The 23,770-nt window shown below is 42.7% G+C and overlaps 1 protein-coding gene across 5 annotated transcripts in view; it reads left to right on the forward strand.

The window, feature by feature from the left end:
• SENP6 (SUMO specific peptidase 6) overlaps positions 1–23,770 on the forward strand; it is a 94,549-nt gene that overhangs the window by 67,607 nt on the left and 3,172 nt on the right. For all 5 annotated transcript variants that reach the window (XM_073675587.1, XM_073675585.1, XM_073675586.1 and 2 more), the window contains 9 exons: positions 1,027–1,136; positions 3,448–3,564; positions 8,718–8,837; positions 9,880–9,972; positions 11,859–12,271; positions 14,741–14,835; positions 15,602–15,690; positions 20,244–20,312; positions 20,410–20,560. In XM_073675587.1, the coding sequence (XP_073531688.1) occupies positions 1,027–1,136; positions 3,448–3,564; positions 8,718–8,837; positions 9,880–9,972; positions 11,859–12,271; positions 14,741–14,835; positions 15,602–15,690; positions 20,244–20,312; positions 20,410–20,560 (1,257 nt within the window). The remainder of the gene's footprint in view (positions 1–1,026; positions 1,137–3,447; positions 3,565–8,717; positions 8,838–9,879; positions 9,973–11,858; positions 12,272–14,740; positions 14,836–15,601; positions 15,691–20,243; positions 20,313–20,409; positions 20,561–23,770) is intronic.

A 23,770-nucleotide genomic window follows, 5' to 3' on the forward strand; every position in this document is an offset into this window, starting at 1 on the left:
TTGCGCTCTTACGCCGGTACTAAATAAAAGTGATGAGCTGGTAAGAGAGCGCACTGTCAGTGCGCATTGAAAAGGAGAGAACACGACAAGCAGAGAGAGCAGAGACCAGTCCCCGGTGACATCTTGTTTCAGGATGGGGGCAGCATCTACAGCAGTGGTCGTAGCCCCAGCCCCCTCATGATGTCCGGTTTGAGTATCACAGCGTGCACTGGACGTTCTCAAACAAAATATTAAATGAAGTGTTAAAATTCAGATAGCTGTGGCAGCGGCATTCTCCTCGCTTCCTTTTGAAAACGCACAAACACTCAGCCAAGCCAAACGTTCATGTGTATGGGGGAGTTGAGAGATGGCTGAATATGCCCTTAGTCTGTGGCTATTGAAAGTATATAACCCATCATATATGACAAGCCACAATGGGAACCTGTCATGTCTGATCTGCTGTCAAGATGTTGTAGAGCAGGAGCAGCTGATCAGGTTGTTACACATTTTTCTGGGAAAAGTTTCAGTAAAACTTGAATTTATTGAAATCATTTGTCTTTCTGTATATGGATGAGTCTCGTGGGCGGTCCTGTTGTGTGATTGACAGCTTTTATTTGTATAACTATGCCTTTAGAGATGGCTGTCAATCACTCAGTAGGACCGCTCACTGGACTTGTATGCATACAAACACCAGTGATTTCAATGAATTACAAGATATACTGAATCTTTTCCCACAAATCTTTATATTATTCTGCTGAGCTTCTTTCTCTGTGTAAACATATGCTAAAAGTTGGCTCTGTAGTGAAAAGACACTGACAATTTTTGTCCAGTGTCTCAAGCAAGTAGGAGCCCCCAATATATCATTGCTGTGTAATACACTGATTTTATCAGAAAAACACTTCATAAAGTATAAATGTAAAGTAAAGTGAATCTATCAGGGCACTTCATACATGTCTGATCCCTGGCACTTAGCATCCAACTGCACTGAATATACGTCTGTCATAACCCAGGAGTGGTTCAGACCTATTTTTTTGTCTTTTCATACAGGCTACATCAGAAACTCGAATGAAATTGCGAAACACCACACCTCACTTGCAGTTCTTTGAAGATGAAGAAGAAGGCGACACACACACTGTCTTTGTTGGCCCAATTGTAAAGTAAGTCTGTAGTTCAGGTTTCTAGAAGATTATATGTTAACAAACTTAGAGAAATTGTTATCCAGCTCCGCTACTTGTCGTAGACGTGTGAAAACTTTCCAAACAGTTCAAGATTTCATTCCAGCTAAATTACTTCATTTGTATTGCCTGTTATTACTACTTGAGTCCTTTTTGCCATTTCTGCTTTTCGAGCAGTGCAGCCACAGTGATTTTATTAAAGGGTTATAGAATTTGGGATAAGTTTGCTGATCACTGGGAGATCAAAGTTACGCAAGCTCAATCTTTGCTCCATTTATTGTCTGTGGCACTGTTTTCACACATCCGCTTAAAAAAGGTACGCTTGAGACAATCCGTTTATCCTATCCATGTGGTTTTCTGTTTGCCGTCCGCGTATACTTGTGTACCATCCAAGTGCCATACATGTCTACCATCCGTATGCCCTCTGTGTGACATACCGGAATAGAATGCATAATAGAAATGACTGATTTTTATGTGTTAAAGATGTGTAAAGATAATAGATATATAAATACCTAATAAATGAAAAAAAATTACTCCCCCCCCCCCCCCCCCCATTTTTGGTAACCAGCAAAGGTAAAGCAAACAGTTGAGAGCTGATATTATCAGGCTGGGAAGGTCCCTGGTTATTGGGCCCTTCAAGCCTAAAAATATCAGCCCACAGGCACCCCAGAAGTGGAGCAACACCCGAGATGCTCTAATTCTTTTGCTTCGCCTTGGCTCTTCTCCATGCCCTGGTGCATTGGCAGTCGGGGTAATGGTGCTTGGGGTTCATGTCAGCTGTGAATTGTCCAAAACCACAGCCGACATCAAGCCCTGGTGATCGTAATGGAGAGGTGTCTATTAGACACTCCCATTACTAACTTATGAAAAAAAAAAAGAATAACACACAAACAAATATTTTATTGAAATAAACATTCCCGGACACATTCCCTGGTTCACCACTTTATTTAAAAAATAAAAAAAAATCCCACCCAGGTCTGACGTAGTCCACCGAACCCGGTGTAGTCAAGTGAATGGAAACCTGAAAAGAACATACACACAAAACACAGAGAAATAAAACCAATACACTTTCTCTCATTCACCACTTTATTTAAAAAAAAAAAAAGTTCCCACTCAGGTCCGACGTAATCCAGCGAATCTGCTTTACCTTTGCTGGTTACCAAAGATGGAGGGGACTCCATTTAGTTTTTTCATTTGTTTATTTACCTATTTATTAGGTTAATAGATGTATAATAAGCTACACATGCAAGGAACAAACTATATATCTGTTGGATATCTTTATCGATCTATTTATTATCTGACTATCTACTATCTTTGCATATCTTTAAGACCTAAAAAAATAAGAATTGCTTGAATACATTTTATTCCGATATGTATCACACAGACGGCACACTGATGTCATCCGTGTGCTGTATGTGTTACACGGACCCATAGACTGTTATTGGGCCTTGTCATCCGTGTGCTGTATGTGTTACACGGACCCATAGACTGTTATTGGGCCTTGTCATCCATGCTGCTGGTAAAAAACACACATTGTCTACATGTGGGACACATGATCTGTTTGAAAACACGGACATGTGCGCAGCCCCATAGCTTATAATGGGTATGTGTGGATGCGTGTCTCCGGTACGTGTGAAAACTGATGCCACATGTACCGGAGACACGTACATGTGACTGGCTTTAGAGTACAATACATGGCATTCTATCGCCAGCAGTTGCGTTGATAATGAATGGAGCTAAGGTCGAGCATACGCACCGCTACTCCATTTAAAACGGGGCTGCAGAGAGTTCAGACCACCAGCAATCAAGTTTTTCCCTATCCAGATGGATAAGGGATAACTTGTTTTTTGGGATCAACCTTTTAATCTTCCATGGTTAAAGGGGTTGTCCAACCTTGGGCTACAAGTCTGCAATCACTCTATGTGACTGCAGACTTGTGAATCCTCACGTCGCTCCCTCTGCGTGCTGCGATGATTCTCCAGTGTCAGGTGCGGTGGGTGTGTGACCCCAAGTATGTGAATTGCATACATGCGGTCATGTGCTGACTATATGGGCACAGCCTCGCTAGCAAGGCCAGACAAGCCTAGTCGGAATGTGACCGGAAGTATGAAAATCGCTTACTTGTGGTCACATTGCGCCGTGCGCGGCCGGTCATGTGAGGATTCACAAGTCTGTGAGATGCAAGAACACATTAAGAATTTTTATCACACACTTTCTCTTGCCTGTCTTAACCTTGGCATCCTATGATCTCTTTTCCTGTCCATTTATTAAGCAGTATTGTTTTTCTTTTTAGATTAATTGTGTATCCTCCTCCTCCAGCAAAAGGTGGTATTTCCGTTACTAATGAAGATCTCCATTGCCTAAATGAAGGAGAATTTTTAAATGATGTTATAATTGATTTCTATTTAAAGTAAGTTTCTCGATTTGTGTGTTTTTATATAAATTATGCAGGATTAGCTTTTTTTTTTAAATACAAAATATTTCTCACAATGAAATACATTTGCCTGACCCCTGTTGTGGCTCAGAAAATGAAGAGTTAATGGAGAAGTGGCCACACATATGTGCATGCCTCCTGTTCTATGGGAGTTATGTAAGCAGCCAAGGAAGCTTGCTCGCCTGTTTCCATGGATGGGGAGAGCCATACAATTCAGAAGTAAAAAATGTTTGTTCATGGTAAAAAATTAATCATAAGAAAACACATATACATATCTTATGTCCTTTTTAAGCCAACATTTCATTTAGTTCACAACTATAGATAAAGACATCGCCTGCAATGCACATTTTATACATTAATCTATTGGCGATTAATGCAAAATTTACAAAAATGAACATGGGATTCTTTACAAATAGTTTGATCAAAACGTATAGTCTCGCTGCCGCTTCACGGCTCCTTTCAAGCAAGTCACTACTTTTATTAGGCTGCTCTGTGATGCTACGCCTGAGGGGGATGTGATGGCCCAACCCGGGGTGGGGTGGGGGTTAGCTTTTAACAATAATGTGTAATAGCTTCTTGTTCATATACGCTCTAATGACTGCTCAACACTGCCACCTTGTGCCCAATCAGTTAATTTCACCTTCTAGTTTAGAGTTTTGCTGCATTTGGTCTTTCAAAATGATTACTTTCCCAATGGCTAGAGTCAGAGCAAGATGTGCCTAATTGATGAAGAGGCACAAGCCTATTAGAGGGGTTGTCTCATCTTAAAATGTTAAAATTGCAAATTACTTTTACAAACAAGAAACTTTGCAATTTATCTCTAATTAAAATCCTCTTTTTTTTTTTTTTAATTCTATAGTTTACTGCACGTTGCCTTGGTTATCTGCTACAGTCTAGGCGAGTTGCGCAGCGCTTACAAGCTTTTCTCTATAGAGTTTCTAAGGGCTGCTCTGAAGCTGGCTGTATCTCTGGACCTGACAAACTTCAGTCTTCCTGTGTTCTTCCAGCACTGCAGACGCAAAGCTGACTCTGCTTGCAGCATGGGGGAATGCATATTTTGGACCGTGGCTCAATCATCAGGAGCAAACCCCCCTTCCGGCAAGCAGGAAGTCAAGAGACAGGAGTACTGCACTCCTGAAGATGAGACGCAATAAATTTGGTGTATTTGCGACCAGGGCCGGCTCCAGGTTTTTGTGGGCCCCGGGCAAAAGAGTCTGTGGGCCCCTTTAACATATACCACAATTCATGATGCAGAGAAATATTTATCTATCTAGCTATTGAGCACATTCTACGCCCGGGTGGCGAGCATTTTTATTGGTGCTGCCCCCATCCTGGTATTTGTGCTCCCCAATCCTGTTCCCCTATCCTGGTATGCATGGCACCCCTCATCCCCAATCCTGGCATGCATGGTACCCCTCATCCCCAATCCTGGCATGCATGGTACCCCTCATCCCCAATCCTGGCATGCATGGTACCCCTCATCCCCAATCCTGGCATGCATGGTACCCCTCATCCCCAATCCTGGCATGCATGGTACCCCTCATCCCCAATCCTGGCATGCATGGCACCCCTCATCCCCAATCCTGGCATGCATGGCACCCCTCATCCCCAATCCTGGCATGCATGGCACCCCTCATCCCCAATCCTGGCATGCATGGCACCCCTCATCCCCAATCCTGGCATGCATGGCACCCCTCATCCCCAATACTGGCATGCATGGCACCCCTCATCCCCAATCCTGGCATGCATTGCACCCCTCATCCCCAATCCTGGCATGCATGGCACCCCTCATCCCCAATCCTGGCATGCATGGCACCCTTCATCCCCAATCCTGGCATGCATGGCACCCCTCATCCCCAATCCTGGCATGCATGGCACCCCTCATCCACAATCCTGGCATGCATGGCACCCCTCATCCCCAATACTGACATGCATGCCGCCCCTCATCCCTATCCTGGTATACATGGTACCCCTCATCCCTATCCTGGTATGCATGGCCCTTCATCCAAATCCTGGTATGTATGGCCCCCCCAGATCCCTATCCTTGTATGCATGGTACCCCTCATTCCCCAATCCTGGCATGCATGGCACCCTTCATCCCCAATCCTGGCATGCATGGCACCCCTCATCCCCAATCCTGGCATGCATGGCACCCCTCATCCCCAATCCTGGCATGCATGGCACCCCTCAACCCCAATACTGACATGCATGCCGCCCCTCATCCCTATCCTGGTATACATGGTACCCCTCATCCCTATCCTGGTATGCATGGCCCTTCATCCAAATCCTGGTATGTATGGCCCCCCCAGATCCCTATCCTTGTATGCATGGTACCCCTCATTCCCCAATCCTGGTATGCACGGTACCCCTCATTCCCCAATCCTGACATGCATGCCGCCCCTCATCCTGGTATGCATGGTACCCCTCATCTGTATCCTGGTATACATGGTACCCCTCATCCCTATCCTGGTATGCATGGCCCTTCATCCAAATCCTGGTATGCATGGCCCCCCCCAGATCCCTATCCTTGTATGCATGGTACCCCTCATTCCCCAGTCCTGGTATGCATGGTACCCATCATCCCCCAATCCCGGTATGCATGGTACCCATCATCCCCCAATCCCGGTATGCATGGTACCCCTCATTCCCCAATCCCGGTATGCGTGGTACCTCTCATTCCCCAATCCCGGTATGCATGGTACCCCTCATCCCCCAATCCTGGTATGCATGGTACCCCTCAATCCTGGTATGCATGGCACCCCTCAATCCTGGTATGCATGGCACCCCTCTTCAACAATCCTGGTATGCATGGCACCCCTCATCTCCAATCCTGGTATGCATGGCACCCCACCATCCCCAATCCTGGTATGCATGGCACCCCCCATCCCTAATCCTGGTATGCATGGCACCTCTCATTTCAAATCTAGTATACATGGCACCCCACATCCCAATCCTTGTATGTATGGTACCCCTCATCCCAATCCTGGTATGTATGGTACCCCTCATCCCAATCCTGGTATGTATGGTACCCAACCCCTCATCCTGGTATGCATGGCTTTCTCATCCCCAATCCTGGTATGTATGGCCCCCTCATCCCTATCCTGGTATGCATGGCACCCCTTATCCCCCAATCCTGGTATGCGTGGTCCCCTCATCCCCCAATCCTGGTATGCGTGGTCCCCTCATCCCCCAATCCTGGTATGCATGGTCCCCTCATCTTCCAATCCTGGTATGCATGGCACCCCTCATCCCCCAATTCTGGTATGTGTGGCCCCCTCACTCCCCAATCCTGGTATGCATGGTACTCCTATGCACACATACAAAAAATACTTATACTCCCCTTTCTTCCCTGTGCTCCAGCGCTGCTGCGTCCTGTTCTGACGGAGGCCGCGGGAGGAGTGCGGCGCCGGAGCATCGCGCTGTCCGGTGCCATTTTGCTGAAGACACACTGCAAATGTGTGTCTTCAGTAAAATGGCGCCGGACAGCGCTATGCGCATGCGCCAATTACGACGCCGGAGATCGCAGTATGTGTTCAGTGTCTACGCATACCGCGATCTCCGGCGCCATACACTCCTCTTACCTGTAACGGCTCCATGCGTTCTTCTGTCTGGAGCCAGACTGCGCGTCGTGCATGCGCAGTCTATAGAGGCTTCAGACAGAGGGAGGCTTGGCCGGTTATATTATAGATTACAGTGCCAAATGTTTCACTTACTTCTTACGTTACATGAGTCCTATCTATTGTAGATTTTACAATAACTCAGAAACCGGCAAATCCTTACCGCGCACAATGCAGACCGGACAGTATAGTCCTCCATACAGTATTATGGGCGCCACATAGTCCTTCATACAGTATTATGGGCCCCATATATTGCTCCATACAGAATAATGAGCCTCATATAATGCTCCATGCAGTATACTGGCCCCCATATAATGTTTCATACCGAATAATGCACCCCATATAATGCTTCATACAGAATACTGGCCCCCATATAATGCTCCATACAGAATACTGCCCACCCCCCACCATATAATGCTTCTTACAGAATAATGGACCCCATATAATGCTCCATACAGAATACTGGTCCCCATATAATGCTCCATGCAGAATACTGGCCCCCCATATAATGCTTCATACAGAATACTGCCCCCCCCCATGTAATGCTCCATACAGAATAATGGACCCCATAAATTGCTCTATACAGAATACTGGCCCCCATATAATGCTCTATACAGAATACTGCCCCCCATATAATGCTCCATGCAGAATACTGGGCCCCATATAAAGCTCCATGCAGAATACTGGGCCCAATATAAAGCTCCATGCAGAATACTGGGCCCCATATAAAGCTCCATGCAGAATACTGGGCCCCATATAATGCTCCATGCAGAATACTGGGCCCCATATAATGCTCCATGCAGAATACTGGGCCCCATATAATGCTCCATGCAGAATACTGGGCCCCATATAATGCTCCATGCAGAATACTGGGCCCCATATAATGCTCCATGCAGAACACTGGGCCCCATATAAATACTTAATACATAATGGGCCCTATATAATGCTCCATGCCTCCATACATAAAAAAAAAAATATTCACGTCTCCTCGCTGCCGCTGATCAGCTCTGGACTCCTCAGCGTCGCCGTCTTCCTACTCTCTGCGCTGTGACTGCTCACAGTGGGCGCGCTGGAAAGACCTGAGATGTCACAGTCTGGAGACGCGGAAGAAACAGGACATGCGGAAGAACTGGGAGAGACCAGTATTATGCCGGGGCCCTGAGCAAGCGGGAGAGGCCCACTCGCGGGCGCTGGGGCCGGACTCCCCCGCTCTCGGGCCCCATAGCACGCCAGTGTCCAAGACAACGAATAGGCTCCCACCGCCTGCTCAGGGCCCCGGCACTTGCTAACGCCGACCCTGTCCTTAGCTATCCGTGTGTAAGAGTAAAGTAGGAAAGAGATACAAATATGGCATATGCTATGATTTGATTTTTTTTCACTCCATTTTTATGGCAAAAAGCTATCAATAATTTCCCTAAATGTGTTTATATTGTATTTAGCAAGGTTTTGTGAGTTATTGGGGACCATACAACTAAATAATCTCATAAGCATTTGTATTTTCTTTTCGACTAGATATTTAGTTCTTGAGAAACTCCGAGAAAAGGCAGACAAAATCCATATTTTCAGTTCTTTTTTCTATAAGCGTCTTAATCAGAGAGAGAGGAGGAATCTCCAAGACACTGCAAACTTAACGTAAGGAAAATGCTTTTTGATTGACTAAACTGGATGTTAGCGATTTATATTTGTCTATTTCATGTTTTCTCCCTCTAGTAATACATTGTAGAATAAATAATGCAACTTTTCTTGCGCGCAACATAAGATTTCACCGGGAAAATGTGCTTGATTTGTAAATACTTTAATTTCCTTTTTGATTTAGAGTAATAATCTTTTATTATAATGCTAAATCATTGAATAAAAATCCTACTTTTTCACTTCTTTGCCATTATGAAGACAGCAAAGCATACTATTAGATTCTGGGGAGCTCAGAATTAGACTCTGGGAGGTGTTTTTTTCCCACTTCTTATTTATTTTTTAAGACCAGCATCTTATGTAGATTTAAAGGGAACCTGTCAAGTCAATTCATGCTGCCCAAGACACAGGCAGCGTGAATCAGACCCTGGCTGCACGATTACAGCCAGGTATGTTTTACTCTGAAATACCATAATGTTTCAGAGAAAGCATTGTTTAAAGTGCTGGCTCAGCTGGGAAAAACCTGGGGTAGTCCAATGACATCCCTGGGTGGCTTCTGCTTGCACCACTCCAGTTGATAGACAGATCTTTCCTTATGTACACAAAAGGGAGAGACCTGTCCGTAAACTGAAGCGGTGCAGGTAGAAGCCGGCCGGGGCCACAGCAGACTAGTAAGATCCCTCCCTATGGACCTCCACCGGGCCAACTATTTAAGGCTATATATTCTCAATGTTTCAGAGTAAAGTATACTTGACTGCAATTGTGCAGCAATGTCTGATTCATGCTGCCTGTGGTTCGGGCAGCATGAATCTAGTGACAGGTTCCCTCACATTGTAAACCGGCTTGGTGAAATCTGATCGATTGAACTACAAGCAAATAAAAGCGTATCCGGGAATGAAACAAGAGTGGATAATGGGAAGCTAATAAAAAGTCCCAAGATATTGGCATATAGACTCTGGTGATCATAGAATTATTACTGGAACTTCTTTACATTAGGTAAAAATTTCCATGCAAATAATGACACTAACGCGTTTCTCCTTCTAAGATTGCAACAAAGGAGGCATGGAAGAGTAAAGACATGGACCAGACATGTGGATATCTTTCAGAAAGATTTCATATTTGTTCCACTTAATGAAGCGTAAGTAAATGCTAAAGCTCAGATGACTGAACGGCCCTTTTTGTTCTTACAAGAATAAATTTTGTTTATATGAAATTAATCAACGTGATAAACCATAGGATGTTAATTTCTTGTTTACTTATTTTAAGCGTCCCCATATCTTTTACATCTGCTTGACTGCGAATATTACAGCATTTTTATATATACTGTTCCTACAGGAATTGCAGGCTTTACTTGTGGAAGTAAGCCCAGTGTGCTGTGGTTATCTACCTTCTCTGGTTATGCTATAGTCTGGATTATTCATTGCTGAATACCGGCTGCTTTATAGGTGTTGACAAAAGGCAGTGATTTAGCACCCAAAATAGTTGAACACACATACAGTCATGGATTAAATTGTTGGCATCCTTGAAATTATTCCAGAAAAAAAAGTATTTCTCCCAGAAAATTATTGCAATTACACATGTTTTATTATACATGTTTATTCCCTTTGTGTGTATTGGAACAACACAAAAAAAACAGAGAAAAAAAAAAGGCAAATTGGACATAATTCCTCACAAAGCTCCAAAAATGTTGACAGCCTCAACTTAGTATTTGGTTGCACCCACTTTGGAATAAATAACTGCAATCAATCGCTTCCTATAACCATCAACAAGCTTCTTACACCTCTCAACTGGAATTTTGGACCACTCTTCTTTTACAAACTGCTCCAGGTCTCTCACATTTGAAGGCTGCCTTCTCCCAACAGCAATTTTAAGATCTCTGCACAGGTGTTCAATGGGATTTAGATCCGGACTCATTGCTGGCCACTTCAGAACTCTACAGTGCTCTGTTTTCATCCATTTCTGGGTGCTTCTTGAAGTATGTTTGGGGTCATTATCCTGCTGGAAGACCAATGACCTAGGAAGCAAACATAGCATTATAACATTGGGCACTACATTGTGACCCAAAATTCGTTGGTAATATTCAAATTTCATGATGCCTTGCACACAGTCAAGGCACCCAATGCCAGAAGGAGCAAAACAACCCCAAAACATAAACCTCCACCATATTTGACTGAAGGCCTCATTCCATTTTCGATAAACAGTAGAATGATGTACTTTAGCAAACAGCCCTATCTTGGTCTCCTCTGTCCACAAGTCTTTCCCAGAAGGATTTTGGTTTACTCACGTATGTTTTGGCAGACTGCAGTCTAGCTTTTTTTTATGTCTGTCAGCAGTGGGATCCTCCTGGGTCTCCTGCCATAGTGTTTCATTTCATTCAAATGTCAGTGGATAGTTTGCGCACCCTGAACCTGCAGGACAGCTAGTATTTCTTTGGAACTTGATTGGGGCGGCTTATTCACCATCCGGACTATACTGCGTTGCAACCTTTGATAAATTTTATCTGCCGTCCATCTCCAGGGAAATTAGCTAAAGTGCCATGGGTTGTAAACTTCTTGATTATGTTGCATACTGTGGATAAAGGAACATCAAGATCTCTGGAGACAGACTTGTAACCTTGAGATTGTTGAGATTGTTCAACAAGTTTGGTTCTCAAGTCCTCAGACAGTTCTCTTCTCCTCTTTCTGTTCTCCGTGCTTAGTGTGGCACACACGATCATTACATGCGTGAAACAAAGTTGTTTACCCACAGTTTTGGAATTGTGCCACCAATTTTGTCCTGCCCTTTTTTGGGGTTTTGTGTGAAATGATGCCCAATTTGCCTTTTTTCTCTCTTTTTGTGTTGTTCTAATACACACAAAGGGAATAAACGTGTATAACAAAACATGTGTAATTGCAATTATTTTCTGGGAGAAATACTTCATTTTCTGGAAAAATTTCAAGGGTGCCAACACTTTCAGCCATGACTGTACAAAAGAATGGTATATTAGTTTGGTTGGTTTATGTCATATTTTTTTTTCTCTTGCAGTGCTCATTGGTTTTTAGCTGTCATTTGTTTTCCTGGCCTAAAAGAACCGATGTATTATCCTAATAAGTACTACCAAGAGACTAGTAGTCCATCCACAGCTGCGGCACAGACAGATGATAATCGGACATCTGCAACTCCTACTGAATTACAAACCTGTTTGCAAAGTGGTTCTTCTAAGTCACCGCCTAAGAAATCGTCCAGCAAAAAGCAAACTCTACCTTCTGGCGACACAAGTTCTGGGACTGAAGATAGCGACACCCCAGGCAACAGAAGAAGGCACAGCCTCAGAAAAAATGATCAAGGGCTCCAAGAATCCGATGACTCTCTGAAAACTCCATTTCCTCAAATGGACTGTAGTACTGAAAATGTAAATGGAATAGCAAGCGAATGTAAAACTCCATTGAGGCAGGCTGGTGAGTATCTTGTATGGGTTGAATCCAGAGCACATTTCATCAGAAAGTGCATCTTCACACACTACGCTCGTACTTAGAAAAACATTATGTTTATACGGGAACATAAATGAGGTTAAAAAACGGGTTCTTCTTTAAAGGGGTTGTAGAGGATAAGAAAAGCATTGCTGCTTTCTTCCAAACCCCATACCACATCTATCCTCAGGTTATATGTGTATTGTATAGGCCAGCTCACTGCAGTTCAGCTGAGCTGCAGTACCAGATACAACCTGTGGATAGGCATGGCATGATATTTGGAAGGAACCAGTCATTGTTTATCTATCACTGGACAATCCCACCACACAACTTGACATGCTGTCAGGCAAGGTGTGGGAAGACTCAGTGCAACACGAAGGGAAGAGGGGAAGGAAGCCCAAACACTAGGGAAAGGGGACGTGGAGACCCCTAGGCAGATCTAATAATTAATCCGAGCCTACCCTACCATCCCTATATTGGTTCCACACCAATCGCCGAGCAGGAAACCTAAGCCCTGTAAATCCCTAGAGCTAGGCCCTAGATAGGGAACTAAAAACAACAAGGAAGACAAACAAAGGGGATAACTTCCCTTGAGCAGACACCAGAGGGGAAACTCCAACTGTCCTTCAAGGGCATCAGAGAAGAAGCTAGCCGACTGCTAGTGCTCCAAGCCAGAGCCAAGGAACATAGAAATATCACCGGCCGTTCCCTGCAGCAACCTGAGGGTTTTTAACTCCCCTGCAAGGGTGTGTCAATTGACAGCAGGAGGGAGTTCGCCCCTGGGTCTTAAAGTAAGAAGGCGTCTGCAATGCCAAATGTAGTGACCTTCTGCAGCCAGCACCAGAGTGACTGGTCTATGACACTTGACACACCCGTGACACATGCATATTTTAGGTAGACCTTAATGAATACCTATGTATTTTACATGTGCAGGCAGTAATGCATTGTCATAGAAAAATGTCTGCATAAAAAAATTAGCATCATGCATCTGTGGGTGCCACTCCTGTTGTGGACTTCTATCTTAGTAAATATTTTTGAGGATTAAAGTAAAACTGCACAATCGCAAATCTAATTTAAAATGTTACTTTTTACTGATTATCTATAAGAAATAGAAAAAAAAGATTGCAATCCACATGGCATGGTCTGAAAATTCACTGAATTCAATCCTCAAAAAAAATATAAACAGAAGCTGGCATATTTGCAAATTACCAAGTATTGAAATAATAAATAAAATCTCATACATGCCCCACAATAGTTAGCAATTAATTTACAATTGCAACAGTTTTAAACAAACCTATATGATAAAATAAAAAAAGGTAAAGTTACCCTAGTGTGGTGATACAAAAGCAAAACAGCCACCTTAGGTCTTTTATGATGAAAATTGGCCCCATCCTTAACCCCTTCACCACCTTGGGTTTTTGCATTTCATTTTTTGCTCCCCTTCTTCCCAGAGCCATACATTTTTTATTTTTCTGTCACTATGGCCATGTGATGGTTTTGTTTTTTTTGCGACTTTTAAACGACACCATTGATTTTACCATATAGTGTAGTGGAAAACGGGGGAAAAAAATTCCAAGTGAGGTGAAATTGCAAAAAAAAAAATGCAATTCCACAGTTGTTTTTGGATTTTTTTTATGATCTTATTTTGAATGAGGCGAAAGGTGATTTGAACTTTTTTATATTTTTTAAAAAATTTTTAAAACTTTTTTTTTTTACTTTTTACTTGCTTTGATAGTCTCCTGAGGAGACATGAAGCTGCGATCATCCGATCGCTTGTGTTACACACAGTAGGGCTTCAGGACTGGTGATACTCAAACGACGCGTCATCTTACAGGAAATAGAAAAAACAAATCCAACAATAGCTATTAAACAGTGTAATCAGGGAACGGTAGGGAATTTTTAAAGCAAGTATATTAGAAAATAGCTTAGATTATGGGACTAAATAGATAGGGATTTAGGAGCAAAAATGACTTTGCCCTTGGACCACTCCTTTATAGAGTTACTCCTGCTCCTCTCACTTCTGTTTGGAAAGATGAACTGGGGCAGGTGACATGTACTGACACCAGCCTGCTTTGACTTCTTTATTGACCTTGGATTTATGGGATCATTCTAACATTTACTACGTATTGTTGGCTATGGGAAACCCTGAAGCTGGGATTGACTGTCCATCAGTCAGTCCCACAGAATCATCCCCTTACAGATAGAAGAGTATTCAGCAAGATAATAACCCCAGCGCTGCTCCAATGAAAGCAATGTCTTCCCTGCTGCACAGGTTCTGTTCTGGTCTCTAGTGACTGAGATGGACGCAGTTACGTCTTAATTACATGTAACAGCATCCTGCCATTAGAAAAGTTTGAAGGGTTCCTGTGCAGAAGTTAGTGTTATTAAAGTTTTAAAAATATTGATTTCCCAACACTGTAATTGATCATGTTGTTGTGTTTTATTTACTCCACCTAGATGGCTTGCACAGAATAAAGATAAGCTATAGTGACTCTCCAGATGACCCGAAGAAAAGTGAAGAGGAATTGATAGATTCTGATCAGGATAATCTGGTACGAATAGGAGTAACAGGCGCTAAATCCTCCTTTATTGGAACGTACTGAAGCCATCTTAGTGGGAGTTTTAGAAAGCAATACATTGTAGAATACCGTTTTATTTCACATACAGCAGTGAGTTTTCCATCAGCTCAGTCAGTACTGGGCACAATTATCCTATAGTTTCTTATATTTGGTTATGCTTTTTTAGTTGGATATGCTATAATTATCATTTATATTTGCCTTTGTGGACTTTCTATTAGTAATTATTTAGTGTATTGGGTTTTGCATACAATCATTTCTGAGTCTTTGTATTGAAGGGAATCTGTCACCAGGTTTTGGTTATGTAATCTGAGTGCCTGTAGATACTAGGACCCTGATTCCAGTTATGTGTCACTTGCTGGTCTGCATGCTGTCTTTCTGATAAAATCACTGTTCTATCTGTTGCAGATCTACCAGTTCTCTGAATTTTGAGCTCACCCAACCATATCACTGATTGTCCGCTTTCTGTGAACACTGTGCATAGGCAGAAAGCCGCCAATCAGTGTTGGGGGTGGGGTTACACACAGAAGGACTGCATGTCAGGAGAGAACTAGTCCTATAGTGATAATCTCCTGCTGATTAAACAATGATTTTATTAAAACAGCCCAGTAAGTGACGCATTGCTGGAATCGGGCTCTCTGCACCTAAATCATGCTGCGCTCAGATTACAAAGCAAAAACCTGCTGACAGATTCCCTTTAATGATTCCTGTGTTAAGTGTTTTTATGGACTTATTTCTGTAGGATGAAAGTAGCGACGATGGCGGCCTTGCTGATGACAATTTCACTTCAGAAGCAGGAAAATGGCATCTTAAACCTAATCTCTGCAAACAGTGGGTGTTTTGAACACTGTACATTTGGAATTATTCTGAATGAATGGAATTTCTTACAAAATGTGTGGATCATGGCTGGAACATTGTGAGGTTGATTGCATAAGTGTACGACAGTACAAAATTCTGCATAGTCAGCAAAGAGAGCCTGCTGGGAAAAAAATATATATTTATTTATATATATATATATATATAGCTGGAACATATCGGAGATCTTTCTGTTCCAATCAGTTGTGGGAAAATTTTGGATAGTTTTTTAGTAGAATTCTCTTCAGGGACAGGCGCCAGATATGGCAGCTCATCAGCCATACATGAAGAATGCCTCTTTTTATAGTATTATTCAGGGGCTTAAATGAAACCTCACCCCCCCTTCACCTACACAACGGGGTTCATGTCATTATCAGCTTAGATTCTTATTGCAGGTTATCCATTGCAAGTTTATTCATTGGTATTTGAAGGCTAATGCATAAAAACAAAATGCAATGGCCTCTTAATATGGAGATCATGTCGTGATCTACTGATCCCCTGACATTTCGTGAATACCAAAGTTAATGATAGATAATGTTGCAGAGCTTTGCATTGTAAACCCATAAAATAAAATGCTGGGCCATTTAGACTTGATGGGATGTTCTCTTTTTGCCTTGAGTTACATTATATTGAGTTGCAGACAGAACAGTATTTTGTTGTGTTTTTGCTTGTTAATAAACACAAATTCCCTCTTGTGTAGTTGAAGTGTAATGTAGACTACAGTAGTAATATAGTGGGGGGGATGCACAGGCTTCCTCTGAAACATACATTGTTCACTCTACTAAAGGAAATGTTAGTGGTCCTATCAGTACAGTACGTCCTCCTCTCCGGGAAGCTCGCTAGTCCCCACCCCAGCATTTGTTACTTTGATGAAAAGCTAGAGGTGCTGTTCTTGGCATGGCTCATAAATGATACTTTCTTCCTGAAGATACTGCTTTAGTTTTATAGCAGTCTTCCATGTATACAAGCACTTGGACATTTCATCACACAGCGTTCTAATTTGTGTATCCAAAGCAAGAAAGGAGAAAAGTGCTGCAGGCTAGAGAGCATTGTAAACGCCAATCACTTCTGCTCGTGCTCAGCAAAATGAAATGGGGTGCTCGTGTCTGCACTGCCGCACCGCCAAAGGATTTCAGTTCTATAGTCTGAGCTATATTTCATGTGACTGCCGTTGTTGTGTGTTCTTTCCACTGTTCACAATCTTCTGCAGCCAGTCCCTGACGTCTTGTCATACCGTCTCTGGAGAGGCCGCCGTTCTCTCCAGCATGACAACTGCCATATTGTGTCCCAGCTGATGAGTATTAATAATAGGGACTGTAAGGCTTCTAGACTAGAGCGCCTGGTGGAAGAAAAATTGCAGTAGAAATAAGGGGCACTGGTTACATTCACTATTTTATCCTTTGCTGGCTTATTTTGCAGGGACTATTTTTCTATTTTCTCTTTTCCTGTTTGGCTGTCTGTTTTTCTTTCTTCATACCTGATGTTGCATGCACTTCTGGTTAAGGGTTACTATCATTACGTATGTGGTGTGTGTGTCTATAAATAGATGGTTATATATAATATCCATGTATGTGTGTGTGTATGTATATATATATATATATATATATATATATACACACACTGCTCATAACAATAAAGGGAACACATAAACAACAGCATATAACTCCAAGTAAATCAAACTTCTGTGAAATCAAACTGTCCACTTAGGAAGCAACACTGAATGACAATCAATTTCACATGCTGTTATGCAAATGGAATAGACAATAGATGGAAATTATTGGCAATTATCAAGACACCCTCAATAAAGGAGTCATTCTGCAGGTGGGGACCACAGACCACATCTCAGTACCAATGCTTTCTGGCTGCTGTTTTGGTCACTTTTGAATGTTGGTTGTGCTTTCACACTCGTGGTAGCATGAGATGGACTCTACAACCCACAGAAGTTGCTCAGGAAGTGCAGATCATCCAGGATGGCAGATCAATGCGAGCTGTGGCAAGAAGGTTTGCCGTGTCTGTCAGCGTAGTGTCCAGAGGCTGGAGGTGCTACCAGGAGACAGGCCAGTACACCAGGAGACGTGGAGGGGGGCAATAGGAGGGCATCAACCCAGCAGCAGGACCGCTACTTCCGCCTTTATGCAAGGAGGAACAGGAGGAGCACTGCCGGAGCCCTGCAAAATGACCTCCAGCAGGTCACAAATGTGCATGTGTCTGCACAAACGGTTAGAAACCAACTCCATGAGGATGGTATGAGGGCCCGACGTCCACAGATGAGGGTTGTGCTCACAGCCCAACACCGTGCAGGACGCTTGGCATTTGCCACAGAACACCAGGATTGGCAAAGTAGTCACTGGCGCCGTGTGCTCTTCACAGATGAAAGCAGGTTCACACTGAGCACATGTGACAGACGTGACAGAGTCTAGAGACTCCGTGGAGAGCGATCTACTGCCTGCAACATCCTTCAGCATGACCAGTTTGGCAGTGGGCCAGTAATGGTGTGGGGTGGCATTTCTCCGGAGGGCCCTCCATGTGCTCGCCAGAGGTAGCCTGATTGCCATTAGGTACCGAGATGAGATCCTCAGACCCCTTGTGAGACTATATATATATATATATATATATATATATATATATATATATATATATATATATATATATATATATATATATATATATATATATATATATATATATATATACACCGCTCAAAAAAATAAAGGGAACACTCAAATAACACATCCTAGTTCAAAGTGAATGAATGCAGACAACAAAATCACACAAAAATAATCAATGGAAATCAAATTTATTAACCAATGGAGGCCTGGATTTGGAGTCACCCCCAAAATTAAAGAGGAAAAACACACTACAGGCTGATCCAACTTTGACGTAATGTCCTTAAAACAAGTCAAAATGAGTCTCAGTATTGTGTGTGGCCTCCATGTTGCCTGTATGACCTCCCTACAACGCCTGGGCATGCTCCTGATGAGGTTGCGAATGGTCTCCTGTGGGATCTCCTCCCAGACCTGGACTAAAGCATCCGCCCACTCCTGGACAGTGTGTGGTGCAACGTGACGTTGGTGGATGGAGCAAGACATGATGTCCCAGATGTGCTCAATCGGATTCAGGTCTGGGGAACGTGCGGGCCAGTCCATAGCTTCAATGCCTTCATCTTGTAAGAGCTGCTGACACACTCCAGCCACATGAGGTCTGGCATTGTCCTGCATTAGGAGGAACCCAGGGCCAACCGCACCAGCATATGGTCTCACAAGGGGTCTGAGGATCTCATCTCGGTACTTAATGGCAGTCAGGCTACCTCTGGCGAGCACATGGAGGGCTGTGCGGCCCTCCAAAGAAATGCCACCCCACACCATTACTGACCCATTGCCAAACCGGTCATGCTGAAGGATGTTTCAGGCAGCGGATTGCTCTCCACGGAGTCTCCAGACTCTGTCACATGTGCTCAGTATGAACCTGCTTTCATCTGTGAAGAGCACAGGGCGCCAGTGGCGACTTTGCCAATCCTGGTGTTCTGTGGCAAATGCCAAGCGTCCTGCACGGTGTTGGGCTGTGAGCACAACCCCCATCTGTGGACGTCGGGCCCTCATACCACGGTTTCTAACCGTTTGTGCAGACACATGCACATTTGTGGCCTGCTGGAGGTCATTTTGCAGCGCTCTGGCAGTACTCCTACTGTTCCTCCTTGCACAAAGGCGGAGGTAGCGGTCCTGCTGCTGGGTTGTTGCCATCCTACAGCCCTCACCACGTCTCCTGGTGTACTGGCCTGTCTCCTGGTAGCGCCTCCAGCCTCTGGACACTACACTGACAGCACAGCAAACCTTCTTGCCACAGCTCGCATTGATGTGCCATCCTGGATGAGCTGCACTACCTGAGCAACTTCTGTGGGTTGTAGAGTCCGTCTCATGCTACCACGAGTGTGAAAGCACAACCAACGGTCAGAAGTGACCAACACATCAGCCAGAAAGCATTGGTACTGAGATGTGGTCTGTGGTCCCCACCTGCAGAACCACTTCTTTATTGAGGGTGTCTTGATAATTGCCAATAATTTCCATCTATTGTCTATTCCATTTGAACAACAGCATGTGAAATTGATTGTCAATCAGTGTTGCTTCCTAAGTGGACAGTTTGATTTCACAGAAGTTTGATCTACTTGGAGTTATACTCTGTTGTTTGTGTTCCCTTTATTTTTTTGAGCAGTGTGTGTGTATGTATGTATGTATGTATGTATGTATGTATGTATATATATATATATATATATATATATATATATATATATATATATATATACATACATACACACACTTACATACATACATACACACACTTACATACATACATACACACACTTACATACATACTGGCGTATTTTGTAAAAAAAAAATGTTTATTGTAACACTTTTATGGTCAGGAAAGCTCTTACACAGTCCCCCAGAACTAGGTAGCTGATCTCAGCTGAAAAATTTTTTTTTTCTTTTCTAAATTTGCTAACTTTTTTTTTTTTTAACTTCTTGTTCCAGACCGTGCATACTGCTTATGGATTCTCTGAGAGGTCCTTCTCGTTCCAATGTGGTGAAAACTTTACGAGAGTAAGTTCTGTTTTGTGTCCATTCGTTTTTTGGGGAGTTTGTTTGCGAATTATGATTTTTGTCCTTTGCATACTGAGAGATTATATATATCTGTCAGATACCTGGAAATAGAATGGGAAGTGAAGAAAGGAAGCAAGAGAAGCTTTTCCAAAGACTACATGAAAGGTTCCAACCCCAGAGTGCCTCAGCAGAACAACTTCAGTGATTGCGGAGTATTTGTTTTGCAGTATGTGGAGAGCTTTTTTGAGGTGAGCTAGTCTTTTTAGTATCGGTATGATACTGATATATATATTATATATATATATATATGTACAAATATGCAAATTATCTCTTCAGAGAGGAACAGAACTAGAACTCTAGTGCCACCTACAGGAAGTAGCAATCCTAAAAGTCAATATTGAACCTTGTCACATGACTTAGGATAAAAGCCAGAACCCAAAACTCAATTATCAGACACTGTATTTTGGGGTACTGCCCCTCATCAGTGCAAAATGTGAGTTCTGCTTTGGCTGGGTGAGAGGCGTCAGACCGGTATATAAGGGGTAACATTTCTTCTTGCGGAGAGTGACATGTTAAGCATGTCAAGGTGAGGAGACTTTTTAAGCCGCAATGCTCCTCTGGGTAATATGCAAATTGTCTCTTCAGAGAGGAAGTGAACTAGAATGCTAGTGCCACCTACAGGAAGTAGTAATCCTAAAAGTCAATAGTGACTCTTTAACAAGCCTTATCACATGACTTAGGATATATATTTCACTTCACAAGCAGGAAAATGGCATGTTAAACCTACTCTCTGCAAACAGTTGCACTGAATATGGAAGCAGTTCAAGGAACTATTGATGAATAATAATCCCACTATTTATCCAGTATGTGATAAACTAGCATTTAATTCCATCCAGAACTGTAATACAAAGTATAATTCAACAAGATATGTTCACACATCAAGGATATACCTATACAAATAGGACGTGTATTTTATCCCCTTCGTGCATGTTGCCGTACACGTACTTCACAGCCAAGGGGTGCGCATTGATGGACTAGGCTTTGGAGCTGTGCTCAACTTCATACAGGGCAGATGCCAGCTGTAATACAAAGCCACCATCGGCCCGTCATGGCAGTGATTGGCGGCAGCCGCAAACACTGCTGTTTAACGATTTCAGTGACTCTTTCAATCACTGACTCTATCATGGGGGACGAATGGTCTACCATGGCCTGCTGGAGGCCCACGTCTCTGCCGTCTTGGTACCTACCTGAAGCTCACCTTTTAGGCTGAGCTTAAAGGAGATGGTGATTCATATTATATACTGTAATGCAGTGATATTGCAGTATATACTTTAAGCGATCAAACAATTGCAAGTTAAAGTTCTCCCTGGGAACTAAAAAAATATACTAAAAAAAATAAAATAAATTAATATATAAAAGTTTGAATCGTCCCTCTTTTTCAAGGAATTAAAAAAAATCATTTCTATAGTCACATTTGTAAAAGTCCAGTGTATCACAATAGAAAATAATGTAAAACATATAATTAAAATATACAGTGAAATATGCAATTACGTACCCCAAAATAATAATAATGAAAACTACAGCTCATTATGCAAAAAACGTGCCCTAACACTGCTTCATCAACAAAAAAATAAAAAGTTACCTGTCTCCAAAAATGTATATAGATGAGTTGAATTTATGCCTTAATCCTCATCAAATCCTGAATATTTGAACTTCCATTTATGCTCCATTATTTCTGCTAATATGTCTTAATCCAGTTGGCGATCTATATCTATTGTATAAAAAGTGATGTATATTTTTCAAAATTCTTATGGAAAATGACAATCGCTGCCGCACTTTCTGAAGAGTAAAAGTATTGTCTTTTGCTTCCTCCCCTGCCCAGAAGATGAGGTATGATCAGACCATGTTTCGTACACGGTCAGACACAGCCATTGATTAAAATGAACGTTTGTTCTTGGGAAAACCCCCTTTAAGTATATATAATAAGTATAGATGTACTTAGATCTATAGCTCCCTCACAACCCTCCTTCCACACACACACAGTATGATACCCCCACTGTCTCCATACACAGTGTTATGACAGCCTCTCGCACACAGTATGATGCTCCTTCAGCTTCCACATACAGTATGTTGGCCCCCACTCACACAGTATGATCCCCCACAGCCCCTCTCTCACCCACCCAACCTTTCAGCACATGACGGAAGATGGCTGTCCTTGTCTTTCTAAATGCTTAGGTGGCACTAGAGTTTGTCTTCTCCCAATTTGAAGAGGCAGTTTTCATATCACAGAATTTTGTAGCAGTGGACTGTGAAAGCAAAAATAAATACAGTTTGTTACTTTACCTTTAAATTTCCATTTTTACAAAGAGTAATTGAAGAAAATGGACCCCATAAAATCCTTAAAGGGAACCTGTAAGGCTATTCATGCTGCCCAAACTGCAAGCAGCATGAATAGAAAGCTGGCTTAACAATTGCTACCAGGTATATGCTTCTCTCAAATGCTCTGGTGTTTCTGAGATAATATACTTTGAAGTTCCAGCCGGGGATCATAGCTGGAGTAGAGTCTGGTCTGGCTCTTCACATCACAGCTGCTTACAATTGGCAGGTCTCTCCCTATACACATGCGAGGGAAAAACCTGTCAGTCAGCAGCTGAGGTGCTGGGAGAAGCCATCGGGTGGCAGGTTCTGACTAGACTCTTCTCCTGCTATGGTCCCCAGGGGGATCTTCAAAGTATACCATCTCTGAAATGTCGGAATGTTACAGAGAAAAATATACCTGGCTGCAATCGTGCAGTCAGACTAGGATTTATGAAGCCCGTAGTTTGCCCGAGGCCTCATAGGTTCCCTTTAAAGAATTCATCACTGGGTGTACTGAGCATTTTAAACCAACAGGTGCTTCACAGAATTTTATAACGGTTGAATGTGGAAACAAAGTGATTTTTCCACTAAAATGTTTCTTAAACCTTAAATTTTTCATTTTCACAAGGGGTAATTGGAGAAAACAGACCCCACAATTTATTAAACAATTTCTTACGAGCATGGCAATACCCCAAACACTATTGTCACACATCAGGGATCAGAAGGGAAGGAGCAGTATTTGACCTTTGGAAAGCAGATTTGACTACAATTATTTGCAGGTGCTGTTTGTAGTGTCCCTAAAGTGCCATGTTACTTCTGGAGGAAATTGGTTACTCAGGATTTTATTTAGGGGTATCGGACTACTGGGGGCTGAATACAAATGCAAGTCACAATTTTCAGTTTTATATTTTTAAAATAATTAGAAAACTATGTATCATTTCCGTTACACTTTCTTGAATGTCAGAACAAAGTGAGAGATGGGCCCTTATCTGTCCTGAAGATGGGGGTTCAAGGTGTCCATCTTCACAGAAACTTTAAAGACAGTCTTCTGGAGTCACTGGAATCATCTTCACTGGGACTTTGAGTTCCATCTTTACTTC

The sequence above is a fragment of the Phyllobates terribilis genome, unplaced genomic scaffold, assembly GCF_046119375.1.
Source record: "Phyllobates terribilis strain yellow unplaced genomic scaffold, ASM4611937v1 Scaffold_3__8_contigs__length_932513732, whole genome shotgun sequence".
Taxonomy (NCBI): domain Eukaryota; kingdom Metazoa; phylum Chordata; class Amphibia; order Anura; family Dendrobatidae; genus Phyllobates; species Phyllobates terribilis.